This window comes from Oryx dammah, unplaced genomic scaffold (genome assembly GCF_014754425.2).
Source record: "Oryx dammah isolate SB20612 unplaced genomic scaffold, SCBI_Odam_1.1 HiC_scaffold_2, whole genome shotgun sequence".
Taxonomy (NCBI): domain Eukaryota; kingdom Metazoa; phylum Chordata; class Mammalia; order Artiodactyla; family Bovidae; genus Oryx; species Oryx dammah.
The window spans coordinates 18473416-18491868 of NW_024070186.1; the positions used below are offsets into that span (position 1 = coordinate 18473416).

The window sequence follows — 18453 nt, forward strand, 5'->3', positions numbered from 1 at the left end:
GAATCGGAAGTCTCCGCGTTTGACGTCACGGAGCCCCCGGTTACCGGAAGTCAGTGGCGCAGACTCCGCGGGGTGTGAGGGGTCCACAGGCTTCGCGCGAGGTCATTCAGGAAACACGCTCTGAATGGCTGCCGTTAAGCTAGGGTAGCAAGGCCCGCAGGACTAGCCGCCTTTTCCCCGCCCACCTGGGTCTGCGCACACTTCCGCTTAAATGACCCTCTAGGGGCCGCCTCCGCGACTTCCCGGTATGCCCCGCGCCTGCTTCCTGGCAACGGCTCCCAGCAGCCGCGCCCGACTTCCTGGTACGGCCCGCGCTGTCTCCTTGACAACGGCCCCCGCAGTCTGGGTCTCCAAGCTCTCCCGGCTTGGCAATCGAGGTGTGAGGCGGCACCTCCGGACTCCGGGTTACCGGAGGGACCCTGGGAGTGCGCGACGCACCCTCGCCCTCCACCCGGAAAGGTACGGGGAGACTCCTCAGGGCGCGGGCGTTCCGGGAATGTGATGGTTTCGAGGCCGCCCCTCCGGGACTCCGAATCCGCGCCTCCTCGCTTCTCTTGGCTCTTGACCTTCTGGAACTGCTCCAGCCCTGAGAGGATGTGTGGCTCGTGCCTCCTCCGTTTGTGTTAAGCTGCTTTGCGAAAATGTAAATTTAAAAAAATTACGGCAAAGAATTATTCTTTTGACCTTAGGGTTAAAGTTTCCTTTAAGATTAGAGTGTTACTTCAGCCGAATCTGGTGTCGGATCTGCTTCTTCTCCATTGTTGTTACTGAGCCGAGATTGATATAACTGCCACCCATACAATTCCACCCCCAAGAGTCAATGTGCAGCTTTCAGACTCTTATCTCTTGTATCCCGCCAAACACACTTTGGGTAGCAGCTGCTGGACATTTAGCTGCTCTGACAGAGTTTACTGAACACCTACTCTGTGCCAGTCGCCAAGGACGCAGAAAGGTGTGCTCCTTGCGCTCAGGTTCCTTCATAGCGTCTGTAAGGTGGGGGCAAGGGGACACTGACCAGTTCTCAGGTGGCTGTGCAGTCGCACAGAGGAGGCTGATGAAACCAGCGGCCCAACGTGGGACTGGGGAGGGGGCGGCGGATTGTGACTGAGGCTGGGCTGGAGGGAGCTTAGTCTGGAGTCCTCTGTAGCGCTGGCCGCATTGCTCAGACACTGCTGGGCTTAAATGCTCATTTACAAATGAGAGCTCCTGGGAAATTGGACTTCCTCAGAGCTATTCTGACCTTCCCTAGGCCGGGACCTTTATCTCATCTCTCCAATAAGGATTACTGAAAGTGTCTTTTCAGTTGGAAGGTTATGAGTCCATGCACTTTTAAAAAGCTTCATTTGGCCAGAAAGCATCACTTTTATGGGATCAGAAGCAAACAAAGATAGATTGAGAATGCTGTTCTCCAGTTGTTTTTTCATCAGTAGATTTCACTAATATTTTCTGTGATCTTGATAATCCCACGTAATATACGGATTTCCAGGTCTGGGCCCCAGCTCTGAAGTTCCAGTCGAGTGTGTTTTAGTGTTGTCATGATCACCTAGCCACTTAGGTGATTTGCCTCCTCCTTCCCTCCCTCTCTCCCTTCTTTGCTTCCTGCCTTCTTTTCATCCTTCGCTGGTTACTAGTTTTCCTTCTCACCGGCATTAGGAAAAACTTAACTGATTAATACATTATTTCATGAAAAGAAGTGGTGTAAATACACATTTCCTTGTTTATGTTGGATTCCAAGGATGTTTGTAATTGGCCACCACCATGATGAAGCCCATTGGCCATACACCTCAAACTACACAGGTAACATTTTGTTTTCTCATTACACACAATAAGTTTTTGTTTTATAGCTTTGGAATTGATCTGACTCCAAGGCCCAGTATTCAAGTTAAAATCGTGCATTCTTAGCAATTTAAAATGAAACTCATTTTTCATAGTTATTAGCAAAAAATTTTTCATTTTGATGAAATAAAAGTGATTTTACCATGCACATACTCATATGAAACAGTCCTGCTTTTCATAATTCTGCCATGCATGTATAGTTTCTTGAGGAATTACAGCTTTACCTATAACTAATTTATATTCAGCTAATAAAAATACAATTTTAGATTTGAACTGCATTTGTGAAACTTCTTGTTTTCAATCCAGGGAGATTATTCTATACACAGTGTGTATAATAAAAAAAAATTCAGAAACTGGATCAGAATTTGCTTAGGATGGCAAAAAATTCATTTCAAATCCATATCCCTCTTCACATCTATAAAAACAAATGCAAATATCCTGGTTTAAAATCTACAGGAAAACATAAAATCAAACCAGTGTCATGCTAATTTCTGGTTTAATCCTAACTCACCATTTGTTTGGAGAATGCAATGGGAACCCACTCCAGTCCTCTTGCCTGGAAAATCCCATGGATGGAAGAGCCTGGTAGGCTGCAGTCCATGGGGTCGCTAAGAGTCAGACGTGACTGAGCGACTTCACTTTCACTTTTCACTCTCATGCATTGGAGAAGGAAATAGCAACCCACTCGAGTGTTCTTGCCTGGAGAATCCCAGGGATGGGGGAGCCTGGTGGGCTGCAGTCTCTGGGGTCGCACAGAGTTGGACATGACTGAAGTGACTTAGCGGCAGCAGCAGCAGCACCATTTGTTAGTCAAAATAGACATAAGGGACTTCCCAGGTGGTCCAGTGGTTAAATCTTCTCCTTCCAACGCAGAGGGGTGGAAGTTTGATCCTTGTTCCAGTAGCTAAGATCCCACATGCCTTGTGCCAACAAACTGAAAACATAAACAGAAGTAATATTGTAACAAATTCAATAAAGACTTCAAAAATGGCCCATATTAAAAAAAATAGACATAAGGTGGAAAGAATTACATAAAACGATGGAGATGTGTATATTTTAGGGAATTACAAAGTTCTTTTATTTGGATGTTTTTTGAAAAGTAGGCAGGGAGTATAAAATCTTGAATAGATTGTTGATTGTAAAACATATATATACATCTCGGAACTTTGGGGAAATTTGACTGTTACTCAGCAAATTTAGCTATCTGAGGGAAGGCTCTGTTTATGTGAAAGACTGCCTTATAATGGAATCTGCAGTATCTCTACCTTTTAACATTTTCTCAAGTAGTTAAAGTTAACCAACATTGGGTCATTCAATCCACTAATCAAGGAATCAGTGTCACTATCACTTATATTTTTTGTTAGGAATAGTTCAGCACCTATTAGATCTGACCTCTGGATCTTTCCTCTTTAAGGAATTGACCAGTACTACTTGGATGCATTTGACCATCTCCTAGGAGACTTGAATGAGACTTGGAGTTTCTATAAGCAAACAAACAAACAGTTTTCCCATTTGGAGCAATGCTGAAATTCCGAGAGACTGCTAAGTGTATGGGTGGATCAATAGCTGTTTCCACATGTCCAAAGTCCTTGATCGCAAGAAGATACATGCTTCAACAGAAACTTGGCAGCGGAAGTTTTGGAACCGTCTATCTGGTGTCAGACAAGAAAGCCAAACAAGGAGAAGAATTGTAAGTAAAAAATATTTCATGCAAATCTTGAGTTGTCTGCTGTGTGTGTGCAGCTCTTATGAAGTAGTTTACTTTACTCTTTGCATTAAAATAAGAATTTAGTAAGAGATAGAAAAGCTCCTTGAATGGTGTCTTCAGAGGAGATTGTTAAAGGCATTTCAGCCGATGAATATAATATAATGGGGTTCAGTTCAGTTCAGTCACTCAGTCGTGTCTGACTCTTTGCGACCCCATGGACCACAGCACGCCAGGTTTCCCTGTCCCTCACCAACTACTGGAGTTTACTGAAACTCATGTCCACTGAGTTGGTGATGCCATCCAACCATCTCATCCTCTGTCGTCCTCTTCTCCTCCTGCCTTCAATCTTTCCCAGCATCAGGGTCTTTTCCAAGGAGTCAGTTCTTTGCATCAGGTGGCCAAAGTATTGCAGTTTCAGCTTCAACATCAGTCCTTCCAGTGAACACTCAGGACTGATCTCCTTTAGGATGGACTGGTTGGATCTCCTTGCAGTTCAAGGGACTCTAAAGTGTCTTCAACACCACAGTTCAAATGTAACAATTCTTCGGTGCTCAGCTTTCTTTATAGTCCAGCTCTCACATCCATACATGACTACTGGAAAAACCATAGCCTTGACTAGATGGACCTTTGTTGGCAAAGTAATGTCTGCTTTTTAACATGCTGTCTAGGTTGGTCATAACTTTCCTTCCAAGGAGTAAGCGTCTTGTAATTGCATGGCTACAGTCACCACCTACAGTGATTTTGGAGCCCCCCAAAATAAAGTCAGCCACTGTTTCCACTGTTTCCCCATCTATTTGTCATGAAATGATGGGACCAGATGCCATGATCTTCGTTTTCTGAATGTTGAACTTTAAGCCAACTTTTTCACTCTCCTCTTTTACTTTCATCAAGAAGCTCTTTAGTTCTTCTTCACTTTCAGCCATAAGGGTGGTGTCATCTGCATATCTGAGGTTATTAATATTTCTCCTGGCATTCTTGATTCCCACTTGTGCTTCATCCAGCCTAACATTTCTCATGATGTACTCTGCATATAAGTTAAATAAGCAGGGTGTCAATACACAGCCTTGATGTACTCCTTTTCCTATTTGGAACCAGCCTGTTCCATGTCCAGTTCTAACTGTTGCTTTCTGATCTGCATACAGATTTCTCAAGAGACAGGTCAGGTGGTCTGGTATGGGGTAGATTATATGAAAGTAAGATTTTTATGCATACGAAAGTCTCAGTAACAGCCTTGCTTCTGTGTAACTTGATTGGGATTTGAATGAGAAAATAAAAATTGTTTGTAAAGACTGCATTTTTAGAAGGCTGAGAAGGCTGAGTACTGAGGAATTGATGCTTTCCAACTATGATACTGGAGAAGACTCTTGAGAGTCTTTTGGACAGCAAGATCAAGCCAGTCAATCCTGAAGAAAATGTAGAAATGTTATGAAATGCAAATGGAAGGTAATTCACATTTGAGGTAAATAGAGCGTACTGAAAGTGAGTGAAGGTCACTCAGTTGTGTCCAACTCTTTGCGACCCCATGGACTAGTCCATGGAATTCTCCAGGCCAGAATATGGAGTAGGTAGCCTTTCTCTTCTTCAGGGCGTCTTCCCAACCCAGGGATACAATCCAGGTCTCCCACATTGCAGGTGGATTCTTTACCAGCTGAACCGCAAGTGAAGGAAATATAACATTGACTTTTTTTGGCTTTTTTCCATGGAAGAGTTGTTCAAAGTCTGTAGTCATACAGCCCTCAAAGTAGACATTTAAACCAAACAGAGGTTCCCATCTCAAGTTATCTTGTATTTATGATGCACATGTTATTTTTTTCCTTTTGATTTTAATTGAACCCTGTAAACTTGCATGGTAGAGAAAACCTGTTAATGCTATTGGACAGTACATCTCTTACAAATAAGGATGAATCTTCATTTTTAGCTTAAAGTTGTTTGAATTTGCTGCAGTGAAAACTTAGTTGGAACTGAAAATAAGAAATGTGTACATCAGAAACACAGGAGGAAAAGAAAGGAGAAGGAAGAGTGATTTGAGAAATTAGCCCTTAACTTGAGAAGAACAAATTTCCATACCATAATCTAATCTTAGAGGTTTTGATGCTCCTCTGAATTCTTCCAGCTTTTGCCCATTGGTTTAAAATCAGTGTGATAAACTTCTTTCTACTTCTTAATATGCCATAAAAGCTATAAAAGTAATTGTTGCACTGATACTACTATTTTATTTTTAAAAAAATCAACCTTTTAAATGGTCTCTATGTCCAGAATTTTTAAAAGTAAGTATCTAGACTTGATAATTTTTGATGAACTCCTATGTGAAGAATGGGAACATTGCTGGCACTTTTCTGGTGTCCTTAGAACATGCTTTATGACTCAAAAAAATAATTTTTTACCTTAAATACTAGAAATACCCAAGATATTTAGAACAAGATGATAAGTTTATGAAAACTACTAGAGACTCTTTATGGAGACATTAAGAGTACACCTAAATCTGACCCAAGAGTTACAAAATTCACAGAGTAAAGAATGTATACAATTTTGGTTTCTTCAACTAATGAGAAATGTGGAGAATGTTATAGTTAACAGGAGGCCTAAAAAGTTGTATGAAGACTAAACTTGAAAATTTCAAACTTGAGATAATGGGTGATAATGGGTCTGTGTATGTGTGTAAGTGTGTAGGGAAGTGGAGAGGAGATTGGGAGAGAGGAGGGGGCTGGGGACGATTGGGTGGGAAGTGATTTGTTAGTGACCTTTGCAGTATCTGAACTTAAGAATTATGACTTGAGCTGAGGAAAGCCTGGATGTGTAGAATGAATTCAACAGTGAGGATAACTGACAAATCATTCAATAGGAAAGGTCTAGTCTAGAATCTCTCAGACAGGAATCATTCATCATCAGAATCTCTACAACATATTATATACTGGTCATAATCACTTTAGATATGTTTGGTTTGGCCTGCAGAGTTGTTTCTTTTAAAATCTAAATTAGCTGCCAATATTTAAAAATGGGCAGCTCTCCTAACAACTCTCCTAAAGTTGAGCTTTTCATCTTCTCTTGAAAAAAAAATTAGAAGATTTGATCATATTTTCTACACAGGCAGCCAGTGCAGACTGAAGCTGCAGGCAGTGGCCTTCTTTAGGCAGATCCTAGAGTCCTCTCCAATTAGCTGCATTCTTGCCCCTTCTTACTGTCTCTTACACTTTCCACTACTTGCCTGCTTTTGTAGGCGTTTGACTTTAGAGCTGCTGAAATCATGAAGGATTGTGAATATGGCTGCTCATGGAGTCGTAGAATGCTCAAAGAAAGGCAGTGCAGTGTCATGGTTAAGACCACAGGTCTTGAAGGTGAACAGATCAGTAAGTAAAGCCAGTCTTGTTCTTAACCGAGATTAAGATTATACAGGTTCCTAATCTGAGCTTCAGTTTTCTTAGACACCACCTGGTAATTGCAACTGGAAGTGAAAAAAAAGTGTTAGTCACTTAGTTGTGTCCAACTCTTTACAACCCGATAGACTATAGCCCACCAGGCTCCTCTGTCCTGGGATTTGCCGGGCAAGAATACTGGAGTGGGTTGCCATTTCCTTCTCCAGGAATTTTCCTGACCCAGGGATCAAACCCGGTCTCCTGCATTTCAGGCAGATTCTTTACCATCTGAGCCACCAGGGAAGCTCAACTACAACTGGAACTCTCTAAGTAGAAGCTTTTCTTTTGCATTCCTCTTTCTTTCTTTCTTTCTTTCTCTGTTTCTCTTTGGCTGTGTCTTCGTTGCTGAGCTTTGGTCTTCGTTGCTACAGCAGGCTTTTTCTAGTTGTGGTGAGCAGAAGCTATTCTTTGTTGCAGTGCATTGATCTCTCATTGTGGTCACTTCTCTTGTGGACAACTGGCTCTAGGCACGCAGGCCTCAATAGTTGCGGCTTGCCAGCTCTAGAGTGTGGGCTCACTAGTTGTAGCACACAAGCTTTAGTTGCTCCTCAGCATGTGGCATATTCCTGGACTAGGATCAAACCCATGTCCCCTGCATTGGCAGGTGGATTCTTAACCACTGGACCATCAGGGAAGCCCTTGCATTCCACTTTTAAGAGAGAAAAGTCTCCAAGTAAAGCTATTTGATATTAGGTATGTGATCTTAGAAACTTTTAGAATCTTTCTTGAGGTCATAATGCTTCTGTTGTCATCTATTCTTTCCTGTCTCCATGGCTGTCTGAAAGAAACTGGTCCTCAGAATGCTGACCTTTTAGCTGTGTAGGGCAGCAGCTCACCATTGACTGTTGTTTTTAATGCACACATAGAGGCAGGAGACTAAGCCCATAGTTTTAGCATCCTTTCCCGGGAGTGTTGACAGTTGTACCTTTGGTTTGTGAGCAAACCACATTAACAAGCACCGCCCATTCTCCAAGCAGTTTCGTTAGATTATGTTTTTTATTCTGCTTTACATGCTAGGTCATAAACATAGGAAATTGGTTTAGAGATGGGTAGAAAATACCTCCTAAAAAGATTTCTGTAATGTTATGAATGCGGTTCCCTTAACAGATCAGAGTAGATCTGACTTTCTTCATGTTTTCAGATACACTCCTAACTTTTTGAGATGATAAGGAGAAGGTGTGGTATCTCTGGGTTCACAGGTGTCTCAGTAAAGAATCTGCCTCCAATGCAGGAGAAATAGGTTTGATCCCTGGGTCAGGAAGATCCCCTGGAGGAGAAAATGGCAACTCCTCCAGTATTCTTGCCTGGAAAATCCCATGGACAGTGGAGCCTGATAGGCTGCAGTCCATAGGGTCACAAAGAGTCAGACATGACTTAGCGTCAGCATGCATGCAAACATACATGCATAGTACCTTCAAATGCCAGACTACTGCCTTGGTACCTGTATTAAAGGAGTTACTTGATAGTCTGTGAGCCTCAGCAGGTCTGTAGGTCACTGTTAACAGTTCCTGTGAACTCTAGGTCCAGGAAATATGCACTTCAGATTTAATTAAAGAACTTTCTTAGACAGTTGCAATTTGTTACTGTGCCTCTTGAGGGCATCACTCTACCATCTATATTATTCATATACTATGAATTTATGAATTTGAATTACAATGTAAATATCACATTCCTTTACATTTTTATTGACTTTCTGCATTTACTGTGAAATTTTTTAAAAGACTAAGGGCATTATACTTGATTAATAAATGTTTGGAGAGAGGGGGGTTTTTTTGGGCATAGAAATATCTGGCATTCTTTTTTAGTTATCAAAGTAGAATAAAATTAAGCTTAAAATGATTAGTGAATGAGATAGAGGATTTTACTTTATTACGCTCTGTCATGAAATTCATAAAACAATATTTGGGAATATTTTCTTTCATAATAAATTATAGAAACTCTGGTCTAATGATAATGTGAAGGTGTGATAAAATTAATGCATATTCCTAAAGTTTATTCTAATTCTGGCTTATAATTTTATATTTTTTGTTAAGCTTTCAATTTTTTATTATACAAACCAAAGGTTTTGATAAGCTAGGACATTACTTTGATACTTAGAATAGTATGTATAATTTAATAGGAATCATGGGCCACAGTTGGTGAATTTCAGCATTAATCTTATCAGCATAGAATGCTGGTTTTTTAATTTTTATTTTTTTTTAGAATGCTGGTTTTTTTAAAAAAACTTTTATCACATTTAAGATTCAGTGACATTATTATGTGGAGTTGATTTTCTGCTCTGGTCTTTTAGTTTGTCAACTCAAGTGTGTAATACAATTTATGTAATACATCTTTGGTTTAGACCAAGAAACAGGAAGGAAACTGAAGCAATAGGATGCAAGCTTTGGCTCTTAGGAACTTTCTTTCCAGAAGAGACATGAAACAACCAGCAGCCAGTGCAGTTATTCAGCCTTTGCGTGGCAGGTTGCTCTTAGAGATGTGGGAATGGCCACTGCCCAGCTTCCTCTTAGCTACGTGAGGTCATTATTTTGCTTGTTTCTCTGCTTTATCTCAGAGCTTTCATTCTCTCCCCCTTTGGTTCTATCCATGAAAATATCTCAATATTTCCCTCTGTAGCTGTGCACCTACACTTTGGTCTTTGCCTGAATATGCTCAACATGGTTAATGTGGAAATGCCTTTTCTCTCCACAGGACATTTTTTCCCAGTATCAAGTCTGTTTAGTATCAGATGAGGATCCTAAATAGGAAAGGCCACCAAATCCTTGGAGAAATGTCCCCAAGCCCACACAGTGAGGCCCAGGACCTTGCCTCGCAGGAAGGCTCTGGGGCCTGTATTAGAGTGGATTTTTAAAAGCCTTAACAAGCAGATTTCCCTCCCAGCCATGGAAACAATATAGGAGAGATGGAGGCAGGGGGCTGCTGATAGAATTAGTTGTATTGACAGCAAGAGCAGGATGGGCAGACCTTGAGAATAAAGGAGGTGAAAAGTTATAAAGAGGCAATAAAAAGAAACCCAGAACAGTCCAGGTCCTTTATTGTAAAGCTAAAAAAATGGCTGTCCTTAGCTCAGTCCCTCCTGAGAATATATCAGGTCTATAGCCCAGTTCCAAAGTGTTGTGTTGAGTTGTAACCACCAACAGGGGTAGGGCCAAGGGGGTCAGGGCTTTTGAAGGACAGAACCATGCTAAAGCCATCACGTTAAGATCCATTCCTCAGCTTTCATCTCAATACACCTAGAGATGATCAGTCTAGGTGAGGAACAAATTCAGATAAGGTGACTCTATAAATCATGATGCAACTTCTTAATTCTAGGCTTAGAATGAATAAGCATCTCCTTTCATGTACCTCCGCACTATTTTCTGGGCTGAGTCTGGAGAAGCTGAATGTCTAATCAGAAGTGAAAGTATAACTAAAATGAAATAGGTGGAAGAATTAGACAGTTATTTGATTTAATCAGATGAAGGATCTCTTCTTCATAATAGGGAACATTGTTCCCAGCAACTGTTTTCCTGGGAACCCTCAGAGCCAGTGTATGTTTCCTGAACACTCCAGAGGCATGTACTTACAGTTAACCCTTGGCTACCTTCTTTTCCAGTATTAAAGGTAACATGCATATATTTTACAAAAATACATGTGTGCATAAAGCAGGAAAATGATCTGTAATCCTGCCATCCAACTTCTGGTGTTTACTGTATCCACTGACAGACATTTATTCAGTCTTCAAGGAAACATGGTGTTGGTCATGGTAGTTGCCTCAAAGATTGAGGACAAGGAGTGAAGGAGACTTACTTTCCACTGAACCATTTTGGTACATTTGGAATTTTGTACCATGTGCAAGCTTGAAAAGATCCTCATAGTAAATAAAAGAAACTTGATATTCATTCAACAAATCTGGTGACCAGATTCTGGTACCCTCTTTGAAGTGGAAGTGAAAAACGGTTGTGCCTTTTTGTATCCTCAGAGATATTATATAATGACTATTTCACTGTATCCTTTCTGTCAGTGGTATAAGTCTGGGAGACTAATGAATAACCAAGCTTCAGTCACTGAGAAGTGATGGGCATTCTGTGCTTTAGTTGAAGAATATTTGAGCCAGTTCAGTTGGTAAAGAATCCAGCTGCAATGCAGGAGGCCCCGGTTCGATTCCTGGGTCGGGAAGATCCGCTGGAGAAGGGATAGGCTACCCACTCCAGTATTCTTGGGCTTCCCTTGTGGCTCAGCTGGTAAAGAATCCGCCTGCAATGCGGGAGACCTGTGTTCAGTCCCTGGGTTGGGAAGATCCCCTGGAGAAGGGAAGGGCTACCGACTCCAGTATTCCGGCCTGGAGAATTCCATGGATTATACAGTCCATGGGGTTGCAAAGAGTTGGACATGACTGAGCGACGTTCACTTTCACTTTCAGTGGATTATAGCCACTTTTGCTGAGATGCTCAGTGTAATTAGAAAAAAAGGACTTCATCCATTTTCAAGTTTGTTTCCAACATATTGAGACATGGAGAAATCAGTTTTCTTATTATAAGGAATGAACTAAGAAGCCTCCCTTTCTTTGTATATGTTTTCACTCTTTATGGGAAAGGACATTATTTCCTCTTAGAGAATTAATGATTTTAGTAACCTGCCAGTGTCAAAAATAATTAAAAATGAGTAATAGTTCTTTATCAGAATGTATAGATTTTATAATATTTGAAACAGCTTTCAGTGACTCAGAATGACGGTAAGTTCTGCTATTTAATAGCAGATAGCCTTCAGCAAAGCTACTGTTTATATATTGCACCTACTAGCACCTATTTATGGATTTTCTGTCGATTTACTTAATTATTTGAACATATCTTTACTTTCAGTTTTGAGTCATTTTGAATAAAAACATCAATAGATTTAATGAGTCTTGCTTTGAGTCTATTCTCTGTACTCTTATTAAAGCTATTATTTCTATATTATGACCAGGAGTTCTCCTCAGCAGGTATCTGTGATGATGGAATTGGATTGTTGAGTGAGCTGAGTTAATTTAATAGGATTCGATGGTTTATGCAGTGGAGAGTTATAAAAGCAATTTGGAGGAAACTGATGATTTCTTTCCATTTTTCCATGCCAGAAAATATAGTTTTCTTCTGTTTTTTTTTTTTTTAATTGTAGTGATCAGGTCTTTTCCCCTTAAAATCTTCAGTCTTTTTATAAAGATTATAATATGCTGCTAAGTCACTTCAGTTGTGTCCGACTCTGTGCGACTCCAATAGACGGCAGCCCACCAGCCTCCCCCATCCCTGGGATTCTCCAGGCAAGAACACTGGAGTGGGTTGCCATTTCTTTCTCCACTTATAATATGAGTGAATCTTAAAATCTCTTTTTAAGCAGTTCATGTTCTGGAACATATTGTGTGTAGGCTCCTTCTAGGTAAATCTGAACAGGGTAAGTCTGAACTTAGACTTCACTTTGAGCTTTGCCACTTGGTCTGCAGTAATTCAGATCCTTTGAGATTCTGACCATCTTATGGCATTAGGGTTTGGGAGCTGGAAGGGAAAAGGGAGGAGAGAAGGGGGGTGTACACTGGTTTACCCCAGTTGTGGTAATGAAGTTGACATTCTGGGGTAAGTGATTCACATCTTCCTGAGGCTGCATGTATTAGCAGAAAAGAAGCCATGAGCTTTTTATCTCGGATGTAATACTTAGGAATGAGGGATGACTAATAAATACAATACCTTAGGATGAGTAGGTTGCAAGGAGACCCTCCACTTCAGGAGCCAGACAAGCCTACCTTGAAGACAGAGCCACCAAGAAGCTTTCAGAAGGAAGACAACAGCACACAAAAAAACCTTTTTTAAAAATCCTTTTTTTCTTACATTACTATTGTTTGAAAGAAAACAAAAGTGATTTATTTAAAATATGTTGTCAGGAGAAGAGTATAGATAAATTACTTTAGTATATTTATTACATTTTCAGACTATTTAAATTCTTTCCTTATGCCACTCTGTTGTTCCAGTGTATTGCTTTGGTGGATTTGTGAGTAGAGAAGCTAATGATTTTGCTAATGCTGAATAATACCCCCAGGAAATAGGGAATATTATTCTTTATAAATATATGAGATGGGGGTAGGAATATCTAAGCTATTTTAATAAATAATATTTTTAAATGTATTTGGATATGCTGGTCTCTTTAACATTGTTGTTGCTGACTACTTCAAGTTTTAAAAACACAAGATTTGTGTAAGCCTATTATTTTAAATGTGACTTTTGTCTAATTTATTCAATGAATTGGAGATGGAAATGGCAGTCCACTCCAGTATTCTTGCCTGGAGAATTCCTTGGACAGAGGAACCTGGTGGGCCACAGTCCACAGGGTTGCAAAGAGTCGGATGCGACTGAAGCAACTTAGCACTTAGCGTTCAGTAAATACAACAAAATGCTTTGAGAATGAATGTACAATATACAAGAAAAAACTTTATAGGTGTAGGACAGTTCAAGTTTTTATCCCCTAACAAATAAAGGATTTTTTTTTTCTTCAAGATGTGTTACAGCAAAGACTGAGATGAGTTTTGATAGATTCCAAATCCAAGGTTTTTAATGGTTGATGTCACAACATTCTCCAGGCTAACTTTATAGTTTCCTGATGCCAGAATAAACTGTAACTCACCCTTCTTGTTCCTGGTTCTATTCAAGCAGCCTTCCTTCTTGAGGGAACCTTTCCTCCAGCAGCGTTTGTTGGAACAAGCCAGCTAGCACTGGGCCGGGCACACAGCTGGGAGTTCCCTGTACTGTCACTTGCTCCTGAGGATCATCTGAGAGGGTATCTTGTTTTCCCAGTCCTTTCCCTTCTGAACTGATCTGCTTCCTTTTTTGACACGTGCATTGACCTGGAAGTAGGTGTGGGCAGTTTTGGCCAGTACCCACTCTATAATATTTTGAGCTGAAAATTTGAGTTGTGATACCGTCCACCTTTAAATAACTTGGAAAATGAGATTCATCTATAACTTAATCGTCAAAGAAATAAAGCAGAAAACTCTCAGGTTAAAATTAGTTTTGGCTTACTTTATTACTCCTGAGCAGATTTTCCTGGGGAAAAGTTTGGTTGCCATGACATTCATGTCTAAATAGTAAACTTAGATTGACCTATATGACTTGAAAGTCAACAAGGGAGAAAAACAACAACCCGTATATTACTATTAGCTTCTTGGTCAGTTATTCCTAAGCTTCACTTTTAGAACCAATGATTTGTAAGTTTATATTTACATGGGAAATAGATATAGTTAACACCAAAGATTTCTAAAAATAGCTTGTGTACTAAATTAATTGTGTATAAATAATTTCATGTAGTTTTAAAAATATGCAGTTAATATTATGTGACTCATTGCTTTAAAATACTATGAAATTGAATTTCTGTTCCATAGTCTTCACAGGGATAAAATCACTTTTTATTTCTCAGCTTTTCTCATAGCCCCCTTTACCTGATAATTGTAAGTATGAATGAACAATTATGAAACCTTTGACATGTAGAACATACTAATTAGGACAGCATTGCTATTATTTAGTAATCATGTGAAAAGTTTACCCAAAGTTTTAGTTATTTAAAAAGCAAATCCTGAGCATGAGGAAACTTTTGGAGCTGATGGGCATCCTTGTTGTCATGATTGTGGAGATAGTTTTGTGGGCATATCCAGATGTCAAAATTTATCAAATTGTACACCTTAAATATGTGCAGTGTATCACATGCCAATTATACCTTAATAAGTGTGTATAGGGCTTCCCTGGAAACTCAGCTGGTAAAGAATTCACCTGCAATGCAGGAGACCCCGCTTCTATTCCTGGGTCAGGAAGACACCCTGGGGAAGGGATAGGCTATCCCACTCCAGTATTCTTGGACTTCCCTGGTGGCTCAGATGGTAAATAATCTGCCTGCACTGAGGGAGACCTGGGTTTGGAAGATCCCCTGGAGGAGGGCATGGAAACCAACTCCAGTATTCTTGCTTGGAGAATCCCCGTGGACAGAGGAGCCTGGCAGGCTACAGTCCATGGAGTCACAAAGAGTCAGACATGACTGAGTGACTAAGCACAAAGCACAGGTGGGTTTAGAAAATACAAACCTTGTGAAAAGACAGCTTTCAGAATGGGAGAAAATAATAGCAAACAAAGCGACTGCCAAAGAATTAGTCTCAAAAATATACAAGCAGCTCACGTAGCTCAACACCAGAAAAATACACGACCCAGTCAAAAAAAATGGGCCAAAGAACTAAACAGACATTTCTCCAAAGAAGATATATAAATGGCTAACAAACACATGAAAAGATGCTCAACATCACTCATTATCACAGAAATGCAAGTCAAAGCATTCCGGGGTCCAGCCCCGGTGGATCCACGGTAATTTGAAGGTGGGGACGGAATCGGCGTCCTAGGAAAAAACTTATTTAATTACAGATAGAGAGAGATTAGAAAGTTAGCGGAGAAAAAAAGGCTGAATAACTTGGTTTACGTGGAATACCAATCACCACCTACTTAGGCACAGGCGTCTTTCCATTCTCCCGGAGAGGAGGCACTGAGGCCTCCCCGGTCTGATCTTAGAAGCCCAGGCAAAATTAGCAGGCTTGGTGAGTACCCACGTACCAGATGGGAATTCAGCCAGAAAAACGGGTAGCAAGAAAGAAACGACATGGGGGAATCAGTCTTTCCAGAAACTGATCCAATTTCTTTATTTTTTAGGTTTGCTTATATACCTTTTGTTATACATAGGGATGAATACAGAGTCACGTGGGGGTCAGCAGTCCTGACCTTTATCAAAATCAGGTGCTTCACATAAATGTATAAAAAAAGGTCTTAGGGGTTTTACATCATCTTCTGGCCATGAGGCCTGCTGACATTTTATGATCCTTTCTTTCTGATAACCAAAAAACTTATTTTTTCCAAGGGTATTTTTTCTTAAAACAGGCACCACCTTCTGAAGGTAGCAGATAAAGTTGCATTCCTATAGGGTGAGGGTGTAGTGGGTTACAACTAAGAAAGGAATTTATTTAACCTAAGGTTAACATGATTAATCTTAAAGGTTAATACTTATTTTTCCTATATGCTAGTTATATTCATTATAAGGGCAGGGAATATGGAGATTTAGCAGCAAACATCAGCCCAACAAATGAAAACCCTTCACCAGTGTTCCCCTTAAGATCTATTTAGTCTTATGATAGTGATAAAGTTACATTTTTACATAGCAAGGACACAGTGATTTATAACAAAGTACAGTGATCTATTACAAAAGAGAAAATTCATTAACTCAAAAAGTCTAGTATTGCTAACATCAAAAACTACTATATTTCCTTTTCTATATTCCAAATACATTGATTAATATATTCCCAGGTGCCTAAGGATATGGAGGCCTGGCGGCAGTCATTGACTCAACAATGAAAAGAACCCTATGCTAATTAAGACTTTCAAGATACTCCAAACTCTGTGCTGTTTATGGTTGAGAGGTTTTCACACAAGCTAGTCTGTCAGCAGAGAGGTTTGACCTGAGACACCCTTGTCACACCCAGGGCAGGGAATTAGCAGCAATTATTGGCACAACAAATGAAAAACCCTTCACCAATATAATTCCTAACCAACCCACTATACTGGTAATTTCTAACTTCCCAAAAGAATCTGCCTTTAGTAAGTCTAAAACATCTTGTGCCTCTCATGATTGGGAGGCTGTAAACAATCATATGTGGCCTGACGAACCTGTATAGGCAGGCTAGATAACCTTCAGAGGAGTCCGTAAGTTGAAACACTCTTGTCACGTGCAGGAATTTTTATTGACTTGGAGCTGTAAGTTAACTCCTTCTTCGAGAGAGGTAATGGGGGTCAGCCCCCTGTAAAGTCAGAGGTATAGGTGAGAGCATAAAACAGTAAAGTAGGTAGACTCTGGTTTTGGGGGTAGATGCTCGGGAACAGGGGGTTTCCTGAGGCTCGATCTGCCTTTGCTTATGCTGAAGCCTCCTTCCTCATGACTTTTGCCATGGGCGGAGTTCCTCATGCTGGCTCCCAGCAAAAGCACAATGAGGTACCATCTCATGCTGGTCAGAATGGCTGCTATCAAAAAGTCTACAAACAATAAATGTTGGAGAGGGTGTGGAGAAAGGGGAACCCTCTTACACTGTTGGTGGGAATGCAAACTACTACAGCCACTATGGAGAACAGTGTGGAGAATCCTTAAAAAACTGGAAATAAAACTGCCATACGATCCAGCGATCCCACTGCTGGGCATACACACCAAGGAAACCAGAGTTGAAAGAGACACATGTACCCCAGTGTTATCACAGCACTGTTTACAATAGCCAGGACATGGAAGCAACCTAGATGTCCATTGGCAGACGAATGGATAAGAAAGTTGTGGTACATATACACAATGGAATATTACTCAGCTATTAAAAAGAACACATTTGAATCAGTTCTAATAAGGTGGATGAAACTGGAGCCAATTATACAGAATGAAGTAAGTCAGAAAGAAAAACACTAATACAGTATATTAAGGCATATATATGGAATTTAGAAAGATGAGAATGATAACCCTATATGCGAGACAGCAAAAGAGACTCAGATGTAAAGAACAGACTTTTGGACTCTGGGAGAAGATGAGGGTGTGATGATTTGAGAGAATAGCATTGAAACATGTATATTACCATATGTGAAATAGATCGCCAGTCCAGGTTCAATGCGTGAGACAGAGTGATCAGGGCTGGTGTACTGGGACGACCCTGAGGGATGGGATGGGAAGGGAGGTGGGAGGGAGTTTCAGAATGGGGGACATATATATACACCCATGACTGATTCATGTCAATGTATGGCAAAAACCACTACAATATTGTAAAATAATTAGCCTCCAATTAAAATAATTAATTTAAAAAAATGCAAACCCTGGACCATGGTACTTGGAATCTCTGAGGTTGTTAAGCTGGTTGATTTTGTAGTTGCTAGTGATAATCATTGTGAAATTTGATAGCTTAAGCTTAATGTTGCTTTCTTAGTCTTTGACTTCAGACCAATCAATCTTGTTTTTAGATCAGAGAAAAATTAAAGGCTTTGTTTTTCAGGACCTTTATTGAGCAAGTGAGGAAGGAAGGTTAAATACATATGTTCTAAGTTTCCAAATTTCTAATAGAAAATTTGGAATATTGAAGCTTTGATTAGAATGTGTCTGGATGTCAGTTTTCTCAAATTCCTACATGTAGTTGGCACTCAGCGTTTTAGTTTGAGTGATATTTCCACTTCCCTATTAATTTGAGTTTGGAGAAACCTCTAGAAACCTAATCACGTAGCTATACCTGCCTTCCCTCAGGAGAGATTTGAGGAAAGTTGTAGCCTGGCAGCCCTTCATTTCCTCTCTCCTTCATCTTCCTTCTCATGGTCCTCACACAAGTATAGATATTGTGGGTTTGGAGGCAAGATCAGACAATGCAGTTTTTACAGTAGCGGATTTGCTATTTGTTGATCAGCTGCTTTTATTTCATGTGCTCTTTGAAAGATATTTCACTACAATGAT

The 18453-nt window shown here is 40.3% G+C and overlaps 1 protein-coding gene across 12 annotated transcripts in view; it reads left to right on the forward strand.

The window, feature by feature from the left end:
• Positions 1–324: 324 nt before the first annotated feature.
• The window catches only part of LOC120856970 (serine/threonine-protein kinase Nek11-like), a 277040-nt gene continuing 258911 nt past the window's right edge, over positions 325–18453 (forward strand). For 11 of the 12 annotated variants that reach the window (XM_040232492.1, XM_040232541.1, XM_040232523.1 and 8 more), the window contains exons 1-2: positions 325–459; positions 3251–3526. In XM_040232492.1, coding sequence (XP_040088426.1) covers positions 3357–3526 — 170 coding nt within the window. In that variant the 5' untranslated portion in view covers positions 325–459; positions 3251–3356. Of the gene's footprint in view, positions 460–1735; positions 1798–3250; positions 3527–18453 lie in introns of all 12 variants that reach the window. The other variant, XM_040232502.1, reaches the window with a different exon arrangement.